General features: G+C 44.8%; 1 protein-coding gene across 2 annotated transcripts in view; it reads right to left on the bottom strand.

The window, feature by feature from the left end:
• LOC137323667 (activin receptor type-1-like) overlaps positions 1-18,874 on the bottom strand; it is a 101,801-nt gene that overhangs the window by 20,629 nt on the left and 62,298 nt on the right. For both annotated transcript variants that reach the window (XM_067987433.1, XM_067987434.1), the window contains 2 exons: positions 10,393-10,539; positions 7,160-7,435 (listed from right to left, as the gene is read on the bottom strand). In XM_067987433.1, coding sequence (XP_067843534.1) covers positions 7,160-7,435; positions 10,393-10,539 — 423 coding nt within the window. The remainder of the gene's footprint in view (positions 1-7,159; positions 7,436-10,392; positions 10,540-18,874) is intronic.

The following is an 18,874-nucleotide window of genomic DNA, read 5'->3' as shown; positions in this document are numbered from 1 at the left end:
TGCTCATTCAAATGCCAGTCTAGATTACATGCTCAAGTCTCTGAAGTGGGATTTGATATTACTAAATTTGTCATTCAATTTGCTTTGTTAATAGCTGCCCTGTAATGGTTGGACATTGAGTGTTGAGTCTACTATGACTCCTGGCTCTCTCTCAACTTCATCCTGAGCTATTTCCATTCATAGAAATAGTATGTTACCTGTTTTTCTTCCCATGTGCTGTAGTTTACACTTGTCCATCTTAAATTTCAATCGGCCATTGTTCTTCTCACTTATAACTCTTAATAGGATCATTGTCCATGGGAGCAGGGGTACGGCCTCATCACCCACAAGCTATCTGTTGATATGATTTTCTTCCTTGAGGGGGTCAGGGAAGGCCAAATTCCAAAGAACAGATACACTGACAATTTCCATCAATCTCACGTTCACACATGCAGGATCCTTTTGCATGTGGTTATTCACAATGTGGACGTGCAGAGTGGGAGCCCTTCCTGTTGAGGGATTAACTGTGGAATCTCACGGCAGCATAGGGGCCATTGACAGTTAGAGCTCATAAAACAATCGGGGTGTCATGTATTGCACCCTGGACCTTGGGAAAGTCAGCAATCCTATCTCACTGCTGCTTTAATCAAATAATTAGTCAGCTCTCCTGTAAAGTGCTTCAGTCACCTGACAAATGCATTCCTGTACTGCATCCTAATTGACATTGCAGAGATACCCTATGGCTCCCTTTACAGTTAAGTGTGGTCATCATTTTTGTAGCCATGGAGCTAGCAGTGCAGGCAGAGCATGGCTGCAGGTCCTCATGGAGTAGGTGGCAGGGCTACCCTTTGTTTCTTTGGTGAAGCGCAAAATAGTATGCACGGAAATCAAGCTATTTAATGGTTCTAAAGCCTAAAATCTAAAAAGTACCAAAAAAATGCTGACTGATTTGAATCTAATTTTTTTTTTACATAAAATTTACGGCAAAGAAACAGGCCATTTGGCCCAACTGGTCCATGCCGGTGTTTATGCTCCACACAAGCCTACCAACTTCCAACACCATCCCCACTCCATATCAGGTTCTTCTCTATATAAATTCCCCATATCACTGACTACAATGGGACGGGGTGTATGACGGGCTGCCTATTCTCCATCGTCCATTTTGCATTAGCGCCGAAGACCAATTTCACTCCTGTTCTTTGTCCAGCCTTGGAGTTTGTGGCTTGAAGACAACACTATAAAATGTAACTCAAAATGCTGGTGGCATGGTTTATTTTTGTGTTTCTGAAAACTGACACAGGAGCAGCCAAAAAGGCATTTGTGTGACTAGGTCTTTGAATTCTACAAGGACAAGTTCTAGTTTCTATGATACTTGAACAATAGAGTCCAGTAGTACTTGAACTACCACACTGGATTCATACTGAATTAGCAGGGATAACTAAAATACTCTCCACATTAAAACTAGACTATTAAAAGTACAACACACTACATGTGGTCCATAATGGCCAACACTCAGATAGATAACTTCTTGCTATGAATTTGAAACTAATTCTAAACTATTTGAAAAATTACTCACTTCATATTGTGCTCAGATCAGTATATATTGCATTTATATGGGGTCAATATCCTGTGTTTCAAAGTGCATAAAATAAACCAACCATCAAGTCCTAAAAAGAGATAATTTACTTGCGAATCTGCAGCGAAGGGCAAACCTTTTCAACATTTGCTTCATAATGCTGTACGTGTGCAGCAGGTTGGAAATTAATCCCAATATTAGCAGGGTCTATCTTTTTAAAAAATCTATCAAAGGGTGGCCTAGTTATTTTAGATTAGAGAGGAGGGATCAGGTTTGCTTAGTGTCCTCAGTAATAAGAGATGTGAGAAAGCTATGCCACGGTAGCCATTTGGCAGAATGCATGTAGCCTAGCTAATACTATTTTTTGAAAGTAGCCTTGTAACTTGCTGGATTTCAGATCTAGAGTACCAGGGAGAGGTGTAGGTAGTTGTACAATTTCACCTCAGTTTTGATGGCAACACTGAGGATTTTTAAATGCTTCCTTCTAAGCAATGGCAGCCTCTTGAAACATTAATTAATTTGATTCAGGTTCTACATATCAAAAACTTTTCTAAATTCTTTTCCTCTGGTCATGCACTGCCTACTGCTAGCCCATCGTTAGGCAAAAACTACACTGAACCAGCAGGTGTACATAAGTGAGCTGGAGGAGACTGCCGATGCGGTGAAATCTTTATCTGGAGCTCAATGCCATGGTGATGAGAGTGTCATAAACTTGCTCTGGACATTTTAAAGAACAAACAAACTTGCATCGATAGGACACCTTTCACATCTTCAGGATATCTCAAAGCAGTTCACAGCCAATTAATTAGTTTTGAAGTGTAGTCACTGTTGTTTGCAACCAATTTGTACACAGCAAGGACCCACAATCAGCAATTATATAAATTACTAGTTGATCAAGGGATGAATGTTGGCCAAAATACCATGGGATCTTATACATCCATCTGAACATGCAGATGAAACCTGAGTTTAATGTCTCATCCAAAAAACAGTAGCTTTGTCAATGCAGCACTCCCACAGTACTGCACTAACGTGTCAGCCTAGATTAAATGGTCAAGTCGCAGAATGGGGATCAAATCCACAACCTTCTTTAGTACAAATATTTTAGACAAGTTACCTGTTACACAAAGTTGTTTGATGTGACATGCTGTTATCAAATAATAAACAATCTGATTTTTTAGTTATAAACTGTAAGACACATTAATCAAATTTAAATGCCTCCTGCTTTGTTTTCAATATCAGTTTGAAAGACTTCTGGAAAAATGCCATTAAGTATATTAAAACGTCCTACAGACTGGCTCTCTGGTCAGTCTGAGACACCAAGCACTGCACAATTAAAAACATCGAGGTAGTACAAGTTTCTGATTAGCCTTTGAGCGCACTGAAATTTGCCACACTTTGTCAGGAGCCACCATCATATGAGAATTGATTACTGAGCTCAGGGTCTGTCTTCATTTAAACACCGATTACGGGACAATATGAAACAAGTGCTAAAAACTAGCAATGGATGGCACAGAGCAGAGAGAACAGAGTGTTTCCAGTAGTTGAGGGGTTAAGAACAAAGGACCATAAATACAAGATTAAGTGCAAGACATTTATAATAAGACAGCAGGAGAAACTTCTTTACACAGAGTGCTGTGAGGCTGTGGAATTCACTTCCAGGGTTAGTGGTTGCGGCACAAATTATGTCAACATTCAAGATTAGATTTAATTGGTGAATAAAGATAAGAGAGAGTTTGAAGGCAACAGTGTAGGTAAATGTAATTAGAACTATTTGCTCGCATGGAGGGTACACCCACGCTCAGGATATCAGAGCACACAGGATCTGGAGAGAATTATATGTCAGCCTTGGCTCAGTGATAACACAGTCATCTCTAAGTCAGAAAGTCATGAGTTCAAGTCTCACTGAAGAGACGCAAGCACATAATCTAGGTTGGCACTTCAGTGCAGTAGAGGGGGTGCTGCATGGTCAGAGGTGCTATCTTTCGGACCCTGTCTGCCCTCTCGGGTGGATGTAAAAGATTCCACAGCACTATTTCGAAGAGCAGAGGAGTTTCCTGGTGTGTTGGTCAACATTTATCCCTCAACCAAAACCTAAAACAGATGATCTGGTCATTTATTTCATTGCTGTTTGTGGGACCTTGCTGTATGCAAATTGGCTGCCGCATTTCCTACATTACAATAGTGCTTCAGGACATCCTGAGGTTGTGATGGTTGCTACATAAATGCAAGTTATTTCTTTCTTTAGAGGCTTACAGGGTGAATGTTGGTTTAAATCCTAACCAGCAAGTTCTGAGATGGGGGTGAAGGAGAGTTTATGCCAGAATTTCTGCTCAATGGTAGGGAGGAGGTGGTTTGTTGTCCTATCCTGGAACTTCTACTATGCGTTTCTGGTCCTATGCTGTGGGGATGCATTTGGGCTTTTGGTCATTTTTTTGGGGGTTGTTCTGATATATACTCATTGACTTGGTTTCCAATTTTTGCTCAGTGGGTTTGATTTTTTTTTTGCTGAGTTGAGTGGGGGCCACGTTTATTATTCTACCAGGTGATGTAGAAAGTGATGCAATGGTGGTGCTGTGGGAGAGAGATTTCTTTTCATTGGTTGCAGTTTTTGCTAGTTGATCTCCTATGGCATTGCACATGGGGAGTCAAAACTAATGAAACTTTTCAGGTCAATCAAGGCAAATAATTGAACCAAGGCAGGGAGGGGAGGGGTGAAAGAAAGGGAGAGGGTGAGAACAGTGATGGCAGACTGAATGAGGGGGAAGAGGAAGGATAGGGACAGGAGAGGCAGTGAGGAGGAGGAATGGGGAGGGGAGAGAGGGAGAGGTCCGGGGGTGGGGGGGGGGGGGTGGGTGGGTTTGGGGTGAGGGAGAGGAGGATGGTAAGGGAGAGGAGAGATGGAAAATGAAAGAGAGGGGAGGAAGAGAGGGAGCAGGAGGAGGGGAGAAGCAGGTGAGGGGGGGAAAGAAAGGGACGAGTGGGAAAAGGGGCAATGAGGCAGGAGGTTAAGATTTATCTGATTTCTGGATGGGGTGTCTTGATGCTTCCCAAGAACTCAGCAATAAGTCCAATTGGTAGTTTCCTCGGCAGGTTGGAAGTTTGCTGAGCCATTTGCAGGATTTGTACACCCGCTGCCAGCCACAAGTGTAATTCAAGTAGATTTGTTAAACTTTTTCCAATCATTTTTGGTTGGCTTCTGTGTTTCATGTTATTTGAGATTCATTCTTTGGGGTTGCCTATTGCTCTGAGGATTATTCTGTTGATTCTGTGTGTGTTTCCAGCATCCTGGATTTCCACAGATGTTTACACTTTGCAAGTTACATACCCTGCTGTGTTTTTAAGGTACTCTACACTCTTCCTTATGTTTACAAACAACATTAGGTTTTTTATTACTGATCCTATATTGGTGGGGAGAAGCCAGCAGACACATATACCAATATTAAACAAGGAAAGACCTGCAGCCAACGTACTGAAGTTGAACAGGGAGCCTATGGGAGCCACCAGCATCTCGCACCCACAGCAGTACAAGTTGGTCTACATTGAGGCTGCACGGGGTGGGGAGGGCATGAAGAGCTGGCTCCAGATTCAGGCCAGGAATAAGGAACATATACCAGAGTGAGCAGGAGAGAAGCAATTTGATGATCAGTGCAATATAAATAACATTCATATTTTGAACTTCCTAACAGCACCAGCACTAGCATTAAAAGATGAAAAGCATAACAGATGTCCCTAGCAGTTATTTTCTGCTGCATGTGGGAAATGTGGTGGATTCAATCAAAGGGCGTGTCAACCACTGCTGAGGGAAGACTCAGCTGAGGAAAAAGGACCTTAGGAACTCTGGCGTGGAAAGTAGATTTATTACAGCAGATATGACTGAAGGAGAAAATTAGAGAAAGGGATGAACTATTTACTGGAAGTGGGGAGTGAAGAAATACATCCAAATAGTTGAGAGTCCGAGCTTCTAATAAATATCTATGGAAAGCCTACTGCCAAAGAGGAGAGAGAGAAAGCCAGAAGGGAAGAGATAGACCACACAAAAGATAAAGAATGAATGAGAATTTGGAGTGCTCTAATTTATATTAGCAAAAGAGCCAAGTTCTTAGAATCATAAAATTTTATTTCAAGTAACTTGACTGCAGAATATTCCAATATTTCAGGTTTTGTCATCATTTTTCAAAATATAAGCTTATGCATATGCTCAAGATTGATTCAGGATGCTAACAATTGATTATTTTCTGAACATTTAATTTAACTGAGTGATGGCTGGAAGAGTGAATAGAGAACTAACAAAGAACTCCCTGCTAAACGTTCGCCTAAGAGAACGGAGAGACCAGCTGCAAAACCTGAGCTGTAATTGAGATGCGTCAATCACAGGTTTAAAAGGGGCAAATCAACCTTGGCTACATCTTGCCTCCATTTCAATGGCGAGATTCAGAAGCCATGGGAAACATGTGCAGGTGAAGTAAAATTTGTTTCAGGTTCAGAATCAACAAAAAGTTACCGACCAAGTATTTCAAGTAGGTAAATTGCCCCATTAACAATCTGCCCGCTGGCGTCAATAGGGGACGAGACCTCCAGATTTCAGTTGCTCGCGTGCATCCAAACGTGCCCATGTTAAACCCAGAAGTGGGCGCATTGGAGCTGGGTTGTGGTCGCGCTTGGAAAAAATATTTTAACCTTCCACCCGCCCCCAACTCATCCATTCTTTGGGGTTAAAATTACCTCCATGATGTTCCACAAAATTTTTTTGTATGTAGAACAAATCTAAAATTAGCTGCAACCCATGAAAGAATATTTCCTACACTTCAGAAGTACTTAATTGGCTGTAAAGTGCTTTGGGGCGTCCTGAGGTTGTGAAAGGCGCTATATAAATGCAATTTCTTTCTTTCATTAGTGAAGATGTAGGCCTGTCTATTCTCTTTGCAAAGTGACACACATTTTGGTTTAAAAACAAACTTTCCAAGCATGTTACTCATATTCTTATGTTCTATACGTATTTTTAAGAAATAGGAGCAGGAATAGGCCATATAACCCCTCGAACCTGGTCCATCATTCAATAAGATCACAGCCGATCTTCTACCTCTACTCCACTTTCCCGCCCTATCCCCAGATTCCCTTGGTGTCCAAATATCCATCGATCTCAGTCTTGAATATACTCAACGACTGAGCATCCAGAGCCCTCTGGGATATAGAGAATTCCAAAGATTCACAACCCTCTGAGTGAAGAAGTTTTTCCTCATTTCAGTCCTAAATGGCCCACCCCTTATCTTGAGACTATGACCTCTAGTTCTAGACTCTCCAGCCGGGGGAAAACAGCCTCGAAGCATCTACCCTGTCAAGCCCTCTAAAAAATTTTATACATTTTAATGAGATCACCTCTCGTTCTTCCAAACTCCAGAGAATATAGGCCCATTTTACTCAATCTCTCCTCATAGGATAACCCTCTCATCCCAGGAATCAATCTAGTGAACCTTTGTTGCACCTTACATCGTATATTTATTTAAAACTGGTTTGCAATATGCATCACTGTGGTCATAAATCTCACTGCTAACATATCTTTGATGTCAACAGCATTGATGGTGTACCATTAATAGAAGTGCTCACCTAAGTCCGCTATGCAGCATTGTCCATTCTGCTTAACGAGGATGTTTTTGCTTTTAAGGTCTCGATGTGCAATTGCAACTTTCCCCTGTGTCCCAATGATCTCCGTGTGCAAGTGCGTTAGACCACTGGCAATGGACAATGATATTCGCAAGCAACCAACAGTGTCCAGAGTTGTGTGCTGCAGGTAGTCATAGAGAGACCCTGCCTCGTGGTAATGTGTAATTAGCCATAGTTGTGTGCTAGAATTTCTGGACGTCATGTCTGAGGCGATGAAACCTATGAAAAAAAAAATACAATTTTTGACCTTCACAAGAAATAAACACTGTTCCACAATAAGTTTGAGTAGTATGTTAGGTATGTTTTACATGTCAAATATATGCCAATCATGATAATATTTACTGGAGGAGATTACAGAGAAGGGCAATGCCATGATGGAATTTAAACACAAAGATGAGAATTTTAAATGGGAAGTATTGGGGACCGGGAACCAATGTAGGTCTGCAAGGACAGGAGCAATGGATGAGCGGGACTTGGTGGAGAATAGGACATGAGCAGCAGAGTTTTGGATGAGCTGAAGTTTACAAAGCAAGAAGGATGGGAGGCTGACCAGGAGAGCACTTGAATAATGGAGTCTGCTGGTGACAAAAGCATGGGCGAGGGTTTCAGCAGCAGATGGACTCAGGTAACGGAGCAGAGGCATATGAAGTGGTGGTCTTTGTGATGTAGAGAATATAGGGTTGTAAACTCAGCATCGGGTCAAATAGGATGCTGAGGTTGCGAGCAGGCATCAACCTAAGACAGTGGTCAGGGATGGGCATAGAAGCGGTGACAAGCGTGCGTTTTTTTGTGGCGGGGACTGAAGACAATTGGCTTTGATATTCCCAGTGTTTGACAAGAGGAAATTGTGGCTCATCTAGGACTGGATGTTGGACAAGCAGCCTGACAATGCAGAGGCAGTGCAGGGATTGAGAGATGGTGGAGATATAGAGTTGGGAGTCATCAGCGTACACGTAGAGGCTGACCTCATGTCTTCAGATGATGTTGCCAAGAGGCAGAAGGTCAACGAGGGAGAGCGAGCAAAGGATTCATCTGTAGCCAGAGGTAAAGGTGCAAGGGTAGGAAAATAAATAATTGTTGGAAATACTCTGGCTACAGTTGAATAAGCAAGAGTGGAACCAAACAAGTCCCACTAAGCTGGACAACGGAGGAGAGACGTTGGAGGAGGATGGTATGGTCGACCGTGTCAAAGGCTGCAGACAGGTCGAGAAGGATAAGGAGGGATAGTACACCACGATCACAGATGCAGAGAACATCATTTGTGACTTTAATTAGGGCTGTTTCAGCGCTGTGGAAGGAGCAAAAACCTGACTGGAGAGGTTTAAACATGGAATTACATGAAAGATGGGCATGGATTTAGGAGGTGACAATATGTTTAAGGACTTTGTAGAGGAAGAGGAGGTTGAAGATGGAGCAGTAATTTGAAAGGACTGAGGGGTCAAGGGTGAGTTTTTTTTGATTGGGGTGATGTTTTGAAAGGAAGGTGGACAGTACCTGAGAAGAGGGAACCATTTACAATATCAGCTAGCATGGGGGCCAGGAATGGAAGTTGGGTTGTCAGTTTTGTGGGAATGGAGTCAAGTGTGCAGATAGGTCTCATGCACATGATGAACTTGGACAGGGCATAAGGGAAGATAGGAGAGAAACTAAAGACATGGGTTCAGGTCCAGGGCAGGGGGACATTTGGCTTGGTGTGCAAGGGGAAGGAAGAAGCACCAGAAACAGCTGAATGGATGGTCTTCATTTTAGTGACAAAGAGGTCTGTGAGCCCCTCATTTGTTGAAGGTGAGGGCGAAGGATAAACCAGAAAGGCGTTTAAGGAGATGGTTGATAGAAACCAAAAGCAAAAATGCACGGAATTCATTTAAGAACTAGATTGTTGACATACTCAAGAAGCTAGTCACCATTAAGGACAAAGCAGCCCGCTTGATTGGCAACCCATCCACCACCCTAAAACATTCAGTCCCTCCACCACCAGCACACCATGGCTGCATTGTGTACCATCTACAAGATGCACTGCAGCAAAACGCCAAGGCTTCTTCGACACCACTTCCCAAACCCACAACCTCTACCACCTAGAAGGACAAGGGGAGCTGGCACATGGGAACACCACCACCTGCGCATTCCCCTCCAAGTCTCACACCATCCTGACTTGGAAATTTAGCGCTGTTCCTTCATCGTGGCTGGGTCAAAATCCTGGAACTCCCTACCTAACAGCACTGTGGGAGAACCTTCACCACATGGACTGCAGCGGTTCAAGAAGGCAGCTCACCACCACCTTATCAAGGGCAATTAAGGATGGGCAATAAATGCTGGCCTTGCCAGCGATGCCCACATCCCATGAATGAATTTTTAAAAAATTGACTGTTTGCACAAACTAGTTGTCTGTAATTTGTTGGTAGACCATGATCTCCAGATCTATTTGTCTGTAAGGCTGCCCTGCACTTTGTTCTTTAGGATGGTTAATGTGGAGCAAGAAAACACTCATAACTGAAACCAAGCATAAAATAACATCAGTGCTTATAGATGAACCTAAGACCCTGAACAGTTTAAGAGTTTTACTGGTTCTATAGCTTTACAGACAAATAAACCTGGAGTTCATGGTCTACCAACAAATTACAGACAACTAGTTTAAGGACTTTAATTATATGAATCTCACGTACATATATCTATGGAATCTCCACCAACCTGAGTAAAGCACTCAGATCTTTTTCCCTTCTCTCCTAAATGTACTGATTCTTGCTAGAATATGGCATTGTGGACAGAGGCAGCCTTCTGGTACCTTGTTCAGATAGCCATTCTTCATGTAGCAGCCTAGACAATGAGTGTTCATAGACTATTCCACCATGGCGGGGCGGGGCGGGGGGGGGGGGGGGGAATAAAAGATGGGTTCACAACTGAGCCAGATCCTGATCTCAGCCAATGTTGGCGCATAAGCATTTATCAGCTGGGTCATTGGATAGCCATCAGGAACAAGAGCACGAGCTCATCTTCCCCCCTCCCTCCCCCCCCAAAAGAGGCCAATGGTAGCATCCCAACAATTGACCCAGCTAAGATCTCACAAGTATCAAATCAGACAGAGAAGCATCAAACCAATCATGCATAACTTTCAACAGAAATTTAAAACTAATTGATGCAGCTTTTTCATTTCAGGCATGCAAAATGCAATAACTCACCTAAAATATTCTCATTTCTCAACAGTACACTGTTGTAGATCTCAGTCTCTCTGAACCAGGATTTCTCATCTCTAGAAGAAAATATCTTTACTGCAACACTTTCTCCTTGCCATTGACCCCGCCAGACTTCTCCAAAACGTCCTTTGCCTGTGTAACACACCACAGGAAAAATAGCACATTACTTCACCTGTCCAGTGGAACATACACTTTACGCATGTCTATACATTCCAACGGCACAACCTGTACCATACTGATACAGCGATGATCAGCTGCTTCAACATACCCCCAATATGTTGAATGAGAAATAATAGGCATCGAGATATAAATTATGCTACATTCTACGGACTGTACTATCCATTATATACCCAGTCTTAAAATTTAGTAATTGAAAGGGACATTAAACAAACAGCTGCATGAGGATTTGGAGCTATACTCTCAACAGTAACATGGATTGTAATTTGTTACTTGATTGGATACAACCAACATGAAAATTAGAAGCCATAAAAAAAACTTTCAATTTTAAATTTCAAAATGCAGAGAAATGTCTTTCTTATACACAGTAACAATATTATATAAAAATGGGCAAAGCTGATACATTTAACAAGGATATGCTTTGCATGTAATAGTATTTTCCAAAATAGTGGCTAATATGTGGTTTGTTTCAGTTGCGCCTCTTGTACCAACCACAGTGCCCAGTGACAAAGTTCACTCTCCTGGCTCCACTTCCACCTTGCTCAAGGCTTAGCTCCTACTACCATTGTGTTCCCTCCCCCAAAACATCAGCTACAGGAAGTTCTGGATTTAGAGCAATTCTTATTGTGGCCCTGATCAAAAAAACTAGACCAATCATTTCTCACGCTATGGACTCATTTAAGCAAATAGTGTAAATGGGTTGAAGAGGACAAGGAACAAGACAAAACAAAATAAACTGAAGCACTAAAACAGAACACTCAAAAACAGTTCAATTAAGCCAATGAAGAATAAAATGACAAGCCAAAAAACAAAAAAAGGGTGGGAAAGAAAAGTATACAAAAGTGGCAGAATAAAGAAGAAAGATTTGAAGAGACAAAAAGGGTTAATTGTACAACAAAGTCAATTTTCACAGATAGTCCTATTTATTTATTTATTTATTTATTAAGAAGAGTGACTCCAGGGGAGACCCACTAGCAGTCATGGATTTCACATGTTTGTCTATTGCTTTTCTGTAGCAGATGCTTTTATAACTCTCTTCTCTGTCGGCTCCATTCACATCTCCTGCAGCCATTAGCCACATCAGCATAAATCTGCTGGATTTATTTTTAAGAGCAGTGGCCAGGAAGACTTCATTTTTTTCTCTGCGTCTTTCTGGCATCCATCAATCTTATTGGTGTATTTTGGTGGTAACAGAAGTTTGCTCCTGTGGTGAGATTGGAGGGGCCTGGAATGACACAATCGCATTGTCATGCTTGTGAGAAACAGCAACATCTGCAAGCCTGCAGACCATTACTGCTGGGCGCAGGTTCAGTAAGGTTAATGGTCTGCATCATAACAGACTGAGCAGTTTGGATTAAGTAGTGAAAGTCCTGAGCTATACTGCTCTTAAGAGCATCATGCAAGGAATCTATGGAAGCCATCATGACTGCCACTCCAGATGCATCAATCCCCCTTATAACAGCCTCCTGATGCCCCGTTACCAGAGAAACCTGCTGAACTGCCACACTCACCAGTCTATTCTACACATGATGCCATATGTCCTGCACTGTGTTACAGATGTGAATCATGGACTACCCCATTTAATCACTATCTCCAACACAAGGAGACTGTCATCATGCCAGGCTGCAGCAGGCAGAAATCTTCATTCCATTTAATCACCGCAGATAACACTGATCAAAGAAGGAAGCAGAAATCAGCCTTTTGGTCAGTAGCAAAAAGAGCAGTTTTACATTAATGATAAAACCCTTGATTGCTGACTACAATACTCTTTGAAATTAAATCTTACAACACCAGGTTATAGTCCAACAATTTTATTTGAAAATCACAAGCTTTCGGAGGCTTCCTCCTTCGTCAGGTGAATGTGGAAATCCTTGAACGTTTCGCATTTATATTCAGAGAACAATACCTGGTGATCACAGATAATCTTTCCAACTGCCCATTGTCAAGGCAATCAAAGTGTTCAGACAGAGAGGTGTTACTTACAGGACCACCGAATATACAAACGGCCAGAACATAAAACAGAGAGAGAGGGAGAAACATCCAAAAGGAAGAGAAAGACAGAAAATGACCCGTTGAATTAAAAACAGATAACTTTTATTCGCTGGTGGGGTTACGTGTAGCGTGACATGAACCCAAGATCCCGGTTGAGGCCGTCCTCGTGTGTGCGGAACTTGGCTATCAATTTCTGCTCGACGATTTTGCGTTGTCGTGTGTCTCGAAGGCCGCCTTGGAGTACGCTTACCCGAAGATCGGTGGCTGAATGTCCTTGACTGCCGAAGTGTTCCCCGACTGGGAGGGAACCCTCCTGTCTGGCGATTGTTGCGCGGTGTCCGTTCATCCGTTGTTGCAGTGTCTGCATGGTCACGCCAATGGACCATGCGCCGGGGCATCCTTTCCTACAACGTGAGGTAGACAACGTTGGCCGAGTCACAGGAGTATGAACCATGTACCTGGTGGGTGGTATCCTCTCGTGTGATGGTGGTATCTGTGTCGATGATCTGGCATGTCTTGCAGAGGTTGCCGTGGCAGGGTTGTGTGGTGTCGTGGATGCTGTTCTCCTGAAAGCTGGGTAATTTGCTGCGAACGATGGTCTGTTTGAGGTTGGGTGGCTGTTTAAAGGCGAGTACGGGAGGTGTGGGGATGGCCTTAGCGAGGTATTCGTCGTCATTGATGACATGTTGAAGGCTGCGGAGAACATGGCGTAGTTTCTCCGCTCCAGGGAAGTACTGGACCACGAAGGGTACTCTGTTGGTTGCGACCCGTGTTAGTCTTCTGAGGAGGTCTATGCGATTTTTCGCTGTGGCCCGTCGGAACTGTCGATCGACGAGTCGAGCATCATATCCCGTTCTTACGAGGGCGTCTTTCAGCGTCTGTAGGTGTCCATCGCGTTCCCCCTCGTCTGAGCAGATCCTGTGTATTCGCAGGGCCTGTCCATAGGGGATGGCCTCTTTGACGTAGTTAGGGTGGAAGCTGGAAAAGTGGAGCATCGTGAGGCTGTCCGTGGGCTTGCGGTAGAGTGAGGTGCTGAGGTGCCCGTCTTTGATGGAGATTCGTGTGTCCAAGAAAGAAACCGATTCTGGAGGAGTAGTCCATGGTGAGCTTGATGGTGGGATGGAACTTGTTGATGTTATCGTGTAGTCTCTTTAGTGATTCTTCGCCGTGGGTCCAGAGAAAGAAAATGTCGTCGATGTACCTGGTGTATAGCGTTGGTTGGAGGTCCTGTGCGGTGAAGAAGTCCTGCTCAAACTTGTGCATGAAAATGTTGGCGTATTGGGGTGCGAATTTGGTCCCCATGGCTGTTCCGTGTGTTTGGGTAAAGAACTGGTTATCGAAGGTGAAGACATTGTGATCCAGGATGAAGCGGATGAGTTGTAGGATGGCGTCTGGAGATTGGCTGTTGTTGGTGTTGAGTATTGATGCTGTTGCAGCGATGCCGTCATCGTGGGGAATACTGGTGTAGAGTGCCGAGACGTCCATCGTGGTGAGAAGTGTTCCTGGTTCAACTGGTCCGTGGGTGCTGAGTTTTTGTAGGAAGTCTGTAGTGTCGCGACAGAAGCTGGGGGTTCCCCGTACGATGGGTTTCAGGATGCCCTCGATGTATCCAGAGAGGTTCTCACACAGGGTTCCGTTGCCTGATACGATAGGACGTCCGGGTGTGTTGGCTTTGTGTATCTTTGGGAGGCAGTAGAAGTCTCCCACGCGGGGAGTACGTGGGATGAGAGCGCATAGGATGCTTTGAAGGTCTGGATCGAAGGTCTTGATCAGTTTGTTGAGCTGGTGGGTGTGTTCTTTGGTCGGATCTGCGGGTAACCGTCTGTAGTGTTCCTGGTTGTCCAGTTGTCGGTATGCTTCTTTGCAATAGTCCGTTCTGTTCTGTATGACGATGGCTCCTCCTTTGTCCGCTGGTTTGATGACGATGTTGCGGTTGGTCTTGAGCGTTGATGGCGTTGCGTTGTGCTCGGGTGACATTCTGGACTGTCTTGTGAGTGCGGCTGATGAATCTGGCATTGACGCATTTCCTGACAGCTTGAGCATACATGTCCAGCTGAGGGCAGCGACCCTCCGGAGGAGTCCAGTGTGACTCTTTCCTCTTCGGTTGCTGTACCGCGGATCCCTCTGTCTGCTGTTCCAGATCGTTGATTGTCTGCTAAAGTATGCTCAAGCTATGGACCCACGGCGAAGAATCACTAAAGAGACTACACGATAACATCAACAAGTTCCATCCCACCATCAAGCTCACCATGGACTACTCCTCAGAATTGGTTTCTTTCTTGGACACACGAATCTCCATCAAAGACGGGCACCTCAGCACCTCACTCTACCGCAAGCCCACGGACAGCCTCACGATGCTCCACTTTTCCAGCTTCCACCCTAACTACGTCAAAGAGGCCATCCCCGATGGACAGGCCCTGCGAATACACAGGATCTGCTCAGACGAGGGGGAACGCGATGGACACCTACAGACGCTGAAAGACGCCCTCGTAAGAACGGGATATGATGCTCGACTCGTCGATCGACAGTTCCGACGGGCCACAGCGAAAAATCGCATAGACCTCCTCAGAAGACTAACACGGGTCGCAACCAACAGAGTACCCTTCGTGGTCCAGTACTTCCCTGGAGCGGAGAAACTACGCCATGTTCTCCGCAGCCTTCAACATGTCATCAATGACGACGAATACCTCGCTAAGGCCATCCCCACACCTCCCCTACTCGCCTTTAAACAGCCACCCAACCTCAAACAGACCATCGTTCGCAGCAAATTACCCAGCTTTCAGGAGAACAGCATCCACGACACCACACAACCCTGCCACGGCAACCTCTGCAAGACATGCCAGATCATCGACACAGATGCCACCATCACACGAGAGGACACCACCCACCAGGTACATGGTTCATACTCCTGTGACTCGGCCAACGTTGTCTACCTCACGTTGCAGGAAAGGATGCCCCGGAGCATGGTACATTGGCGAGACCATGCAGACACTGCGACAACGGATGAACGGACACCGCGCAACAATCGCCAGACAGGAGGGTTCCCTCCCAGTCGGGGAACACTTCGGCAGTCAAGGACATTCAGCCACCGATCTTCGGGTAAGCGTACTCCAAGGCGGCCTTCGAGACACACGACAACGCAAAATCGTCGAGCAGAAATTGATAGCCAAGTTCCGCACACGAGGACGGCCTCAACCGGGATCTTGGGTTCATGTCACGCTACACGTAACCCCACCAGCGAATAAAAGTTATCTGTTTTTAATTCAACGGGTCATTTTCTGTCTTTCTCTTCCTTTTGGATGTTTCTCCCTCTCTCTCTCTGTTTTGTGTTCTGGCCGTTTGTATATTCGGTGGTCCTGTAGGTAACACCTCTCTGTCTGAACACTTTGATTGCCTTGACAACGGGCAGTTGGAAAGATTATCTGTAATCACCAGGTATTGTTCTCTGAACATAAATGCGAAACGTTCAAGGATTTCCTGACAGTCACCTGACGAAGGAGGAAGCCTCCGAAAGCTTGTGATTTTCAAATAAAATTGTTGGACTATAACCTGGTGTTGTAAGATTGTTTACATTTGTCAACCTCAGTCCATCACCGGCATCTCCACATCTTTGAAATTAATTTATCACTCCCTTACATAATCAAGCACATCTGTTTAAAAATCTTAAATTAGCTTTAAAAATAATTAGGTACAAAGTGATCCACAGAGTGACAGAAGAAAAAAAAAGGGACTCCTCAGTTTGACCACTGGATGGAGCAATTCATTCGCAATGTCCTGAAAACATCGGCCCCTGACCCCCCAACAAGACGCATATCCTGACCATTGATCAACAAAAGCACAATGAAGGCAGAGTGGAAATTGGGGGACTGGAGACCCACTCACGTCATTGACCATCCCACCCTCCCAAATGAATAATAATGTGTGCCACCAGTGAGGATCCAAAGGAACCATCAGGGAAAAAAAAAACTCAAATCATTAAAATCATTGAAAGCTATGGAATCTTTGGCCCTGATTTTAACCGAGGGTTGGTTTGTTTTGATGTCCATTCAAAACTCACCTGCGCCAGAAAAATGTGTGTCCCGGGGCATTTTAACTTCTGGGTTTCATTTAAATACCACGAGCCAACTTTCCACCCATTCCATGCAGGAAATTGGCGGCAAGCAGCGCTAAGTTTGGAGACCGCCGAGCAGCTAAGTCCACGGGAGTGGCTGCCTGACTGTCCCACGGGAGTTCCTACAATCAGGAGGGGAGAAATGAGATCGAGGCGGGATGGTCTTAGTTTTCCTTGTGGGGTCCAGAGGAGCACTCCTGCTCCTACTGGCTCCACGAGGAAATAAAAAATGTTTACAAACTTGCCTTTTTGGGCCTCTTCTGGCCCCGATCCAGTCCTGCGCTGCAATGGCCTTGCGGGAAACTGACTGCTATTTCCTGCTCAGGCCTCCAATTAATAATGCAGTTGGGTCCTGAAGATATCATCGGGACCAGAGATGCACATTCTATAAAGGACCCATCTGGCCTTGCCGCCTGCTCAAGAGAACAGGTGAAAATTGAAATCTGTCTACTCCCAGCAGCTTCAGGGTGGGTTAAGTAACTTGGGGGGATTTTTAAAAATTTTTTATTTGTTCATGGGATGTGGGCGTCGCTGGCAAGGCCGGCATTTATTGCCCATCCCTAATTGCCCTCGAGAAGGTGGTGGTGAGCTGCCTTCTTGAACTGCTGCAGTCCGTGTAATGAAGGTTCTCCCACAGTGCTGTTAGGAAGGGAGTTCCAGGATTTTGACCCAGCGACGATGAAGGAACGGCGATATATTTCCAAGTCGGGATGGTGTGTGACTTGGAGGGGAACGTGCAGGTGGTGTTGTTCCCAGGTACCTGCTGCTCTTGTCCTGCTAGGTGGTAGAGGTCGCGGGTTTGGGAGGTGCTGTCGAAGAAGCCTTGGCGAGTTGCTGCAGTGCATCTTGTGGATGGTACACACTGCAGCCACTGTGTGCCGGTGGTGAAGGGAGTGAATGTTGAGGGCGGTGGATGGGGTGCCAATCAAGCGGGCTGTTTTGTCCTGGATGGTGTCGAGCTTCTTGAGTGTTGTTGGAGCTGCACTCATCCAGGCAAGTGGAGAGTATTCCATCACACTCCTGACTTGTGCCTTGCAGATGCTGGAAAGGCTTTGGGGAGTCAGGAGGTGAGTCACTCGCCGCAGAATACCCAACCTCTGACCTGCTCTTGTAGCCACAGTATTTATACGGCTGGTCCAGTTCAGTTTCTGGTCAATGGTGACCCCCAGGATGTTGATGGTGGGGGATTCGGCGATGGTAATGCCGTTGAATGTCAAGGGGAGGTGGTTAGACTCTCTTGTTGGAGATGGTCATTGCCTGGCGCGAATGTTACTTGCCACTTATGAGCCCAAGCCTGGATGTTGTCCAGGTCTTGCTGCATGTGGGTTCGGACTGCATTATTTGAGGGGTTGCAAATGGAACTGAAGACTGTGCAGGCTATTGGTGAGTAAGTGCCGCTTGATAGCACTGTCGACGACACCTTCCATCACTTTGCTGATGATTGAGAGTAGACTGACGGGGCGGTAATTGGCCGGGTTGGATTTGTCCTGCTTTTTGTGGACAGGACATACCTGGGCAATTTTCCACATTGTCGCGTAGATGCCAGTGTTGTAGCTGTACTGGAACAGCTTGGCTAGAGGCGCAGCTAGTTCTGGAGCACAAGTCTTCAGCACTACAGCCGGGATGTTGTCGGGGCCCATAGCCTTTGCTGTATCCAGTGCACTCAGCCGTTTCTTGAGATCACGTGGAGTGAATCGAATTTTAACTGCCTACCCCTCCATTTTCTGTCAGGTGGGTAAAGTTAAGATCAACCCCATTGTTTATTAAACCATGTAATAATGTAAATTTGATCAAGAATTGGTGTGTGCCATTTTACAATTATCTAATTGTAAATGACAGTAAAACGATTATGTGAAATCCACTTTCATGGAACCTCATAAGCAATTCTGCTCGAGCCCCAATTAGTTTTGCCAAAATCCACGGCACACAACTGGATTTGTTTCAAGTTTCACTCTAATGGTGCTGCCCTAGCAGCATTTTAAAAGCAATGCATGCAGGGAGCCAAGCTCATACATTGCCTACTTGCATTACTGTGCTTTATGAGAAGGTGGAGCTCTTCAATGCTGCTTACCTACTCTTGCCATTCATTAATCAATGTAAAGAATCTTACAACACCAGGTTATAGTCCAACAATTTTATTTGAAAATCACAAGCTTTCGGAGATTATCTCCTTCGTCAGGTGAGTGA

The sequence above is a fragment of the Heptranchias perlo genome, chromosome 7, assembly GCF_035084215.1.
Source record: "Heptranchias perlo isolate sHepPer1 chromosome 7, sHepPer1.hap1, whole genome shotgun sequence".
Lineage (NCBI taxonomy): Eukaryota > Metazoa > Chordata > Chondrichthyes > Hexanchiformes > Hexanchidae > Heptranchias > Heptranchias perlo.
The sequence above is the reverse complement of the archived record's forward strand: the minus strand, read 5'-3'. Positions and strand labels throughout refer to the sequence as shown.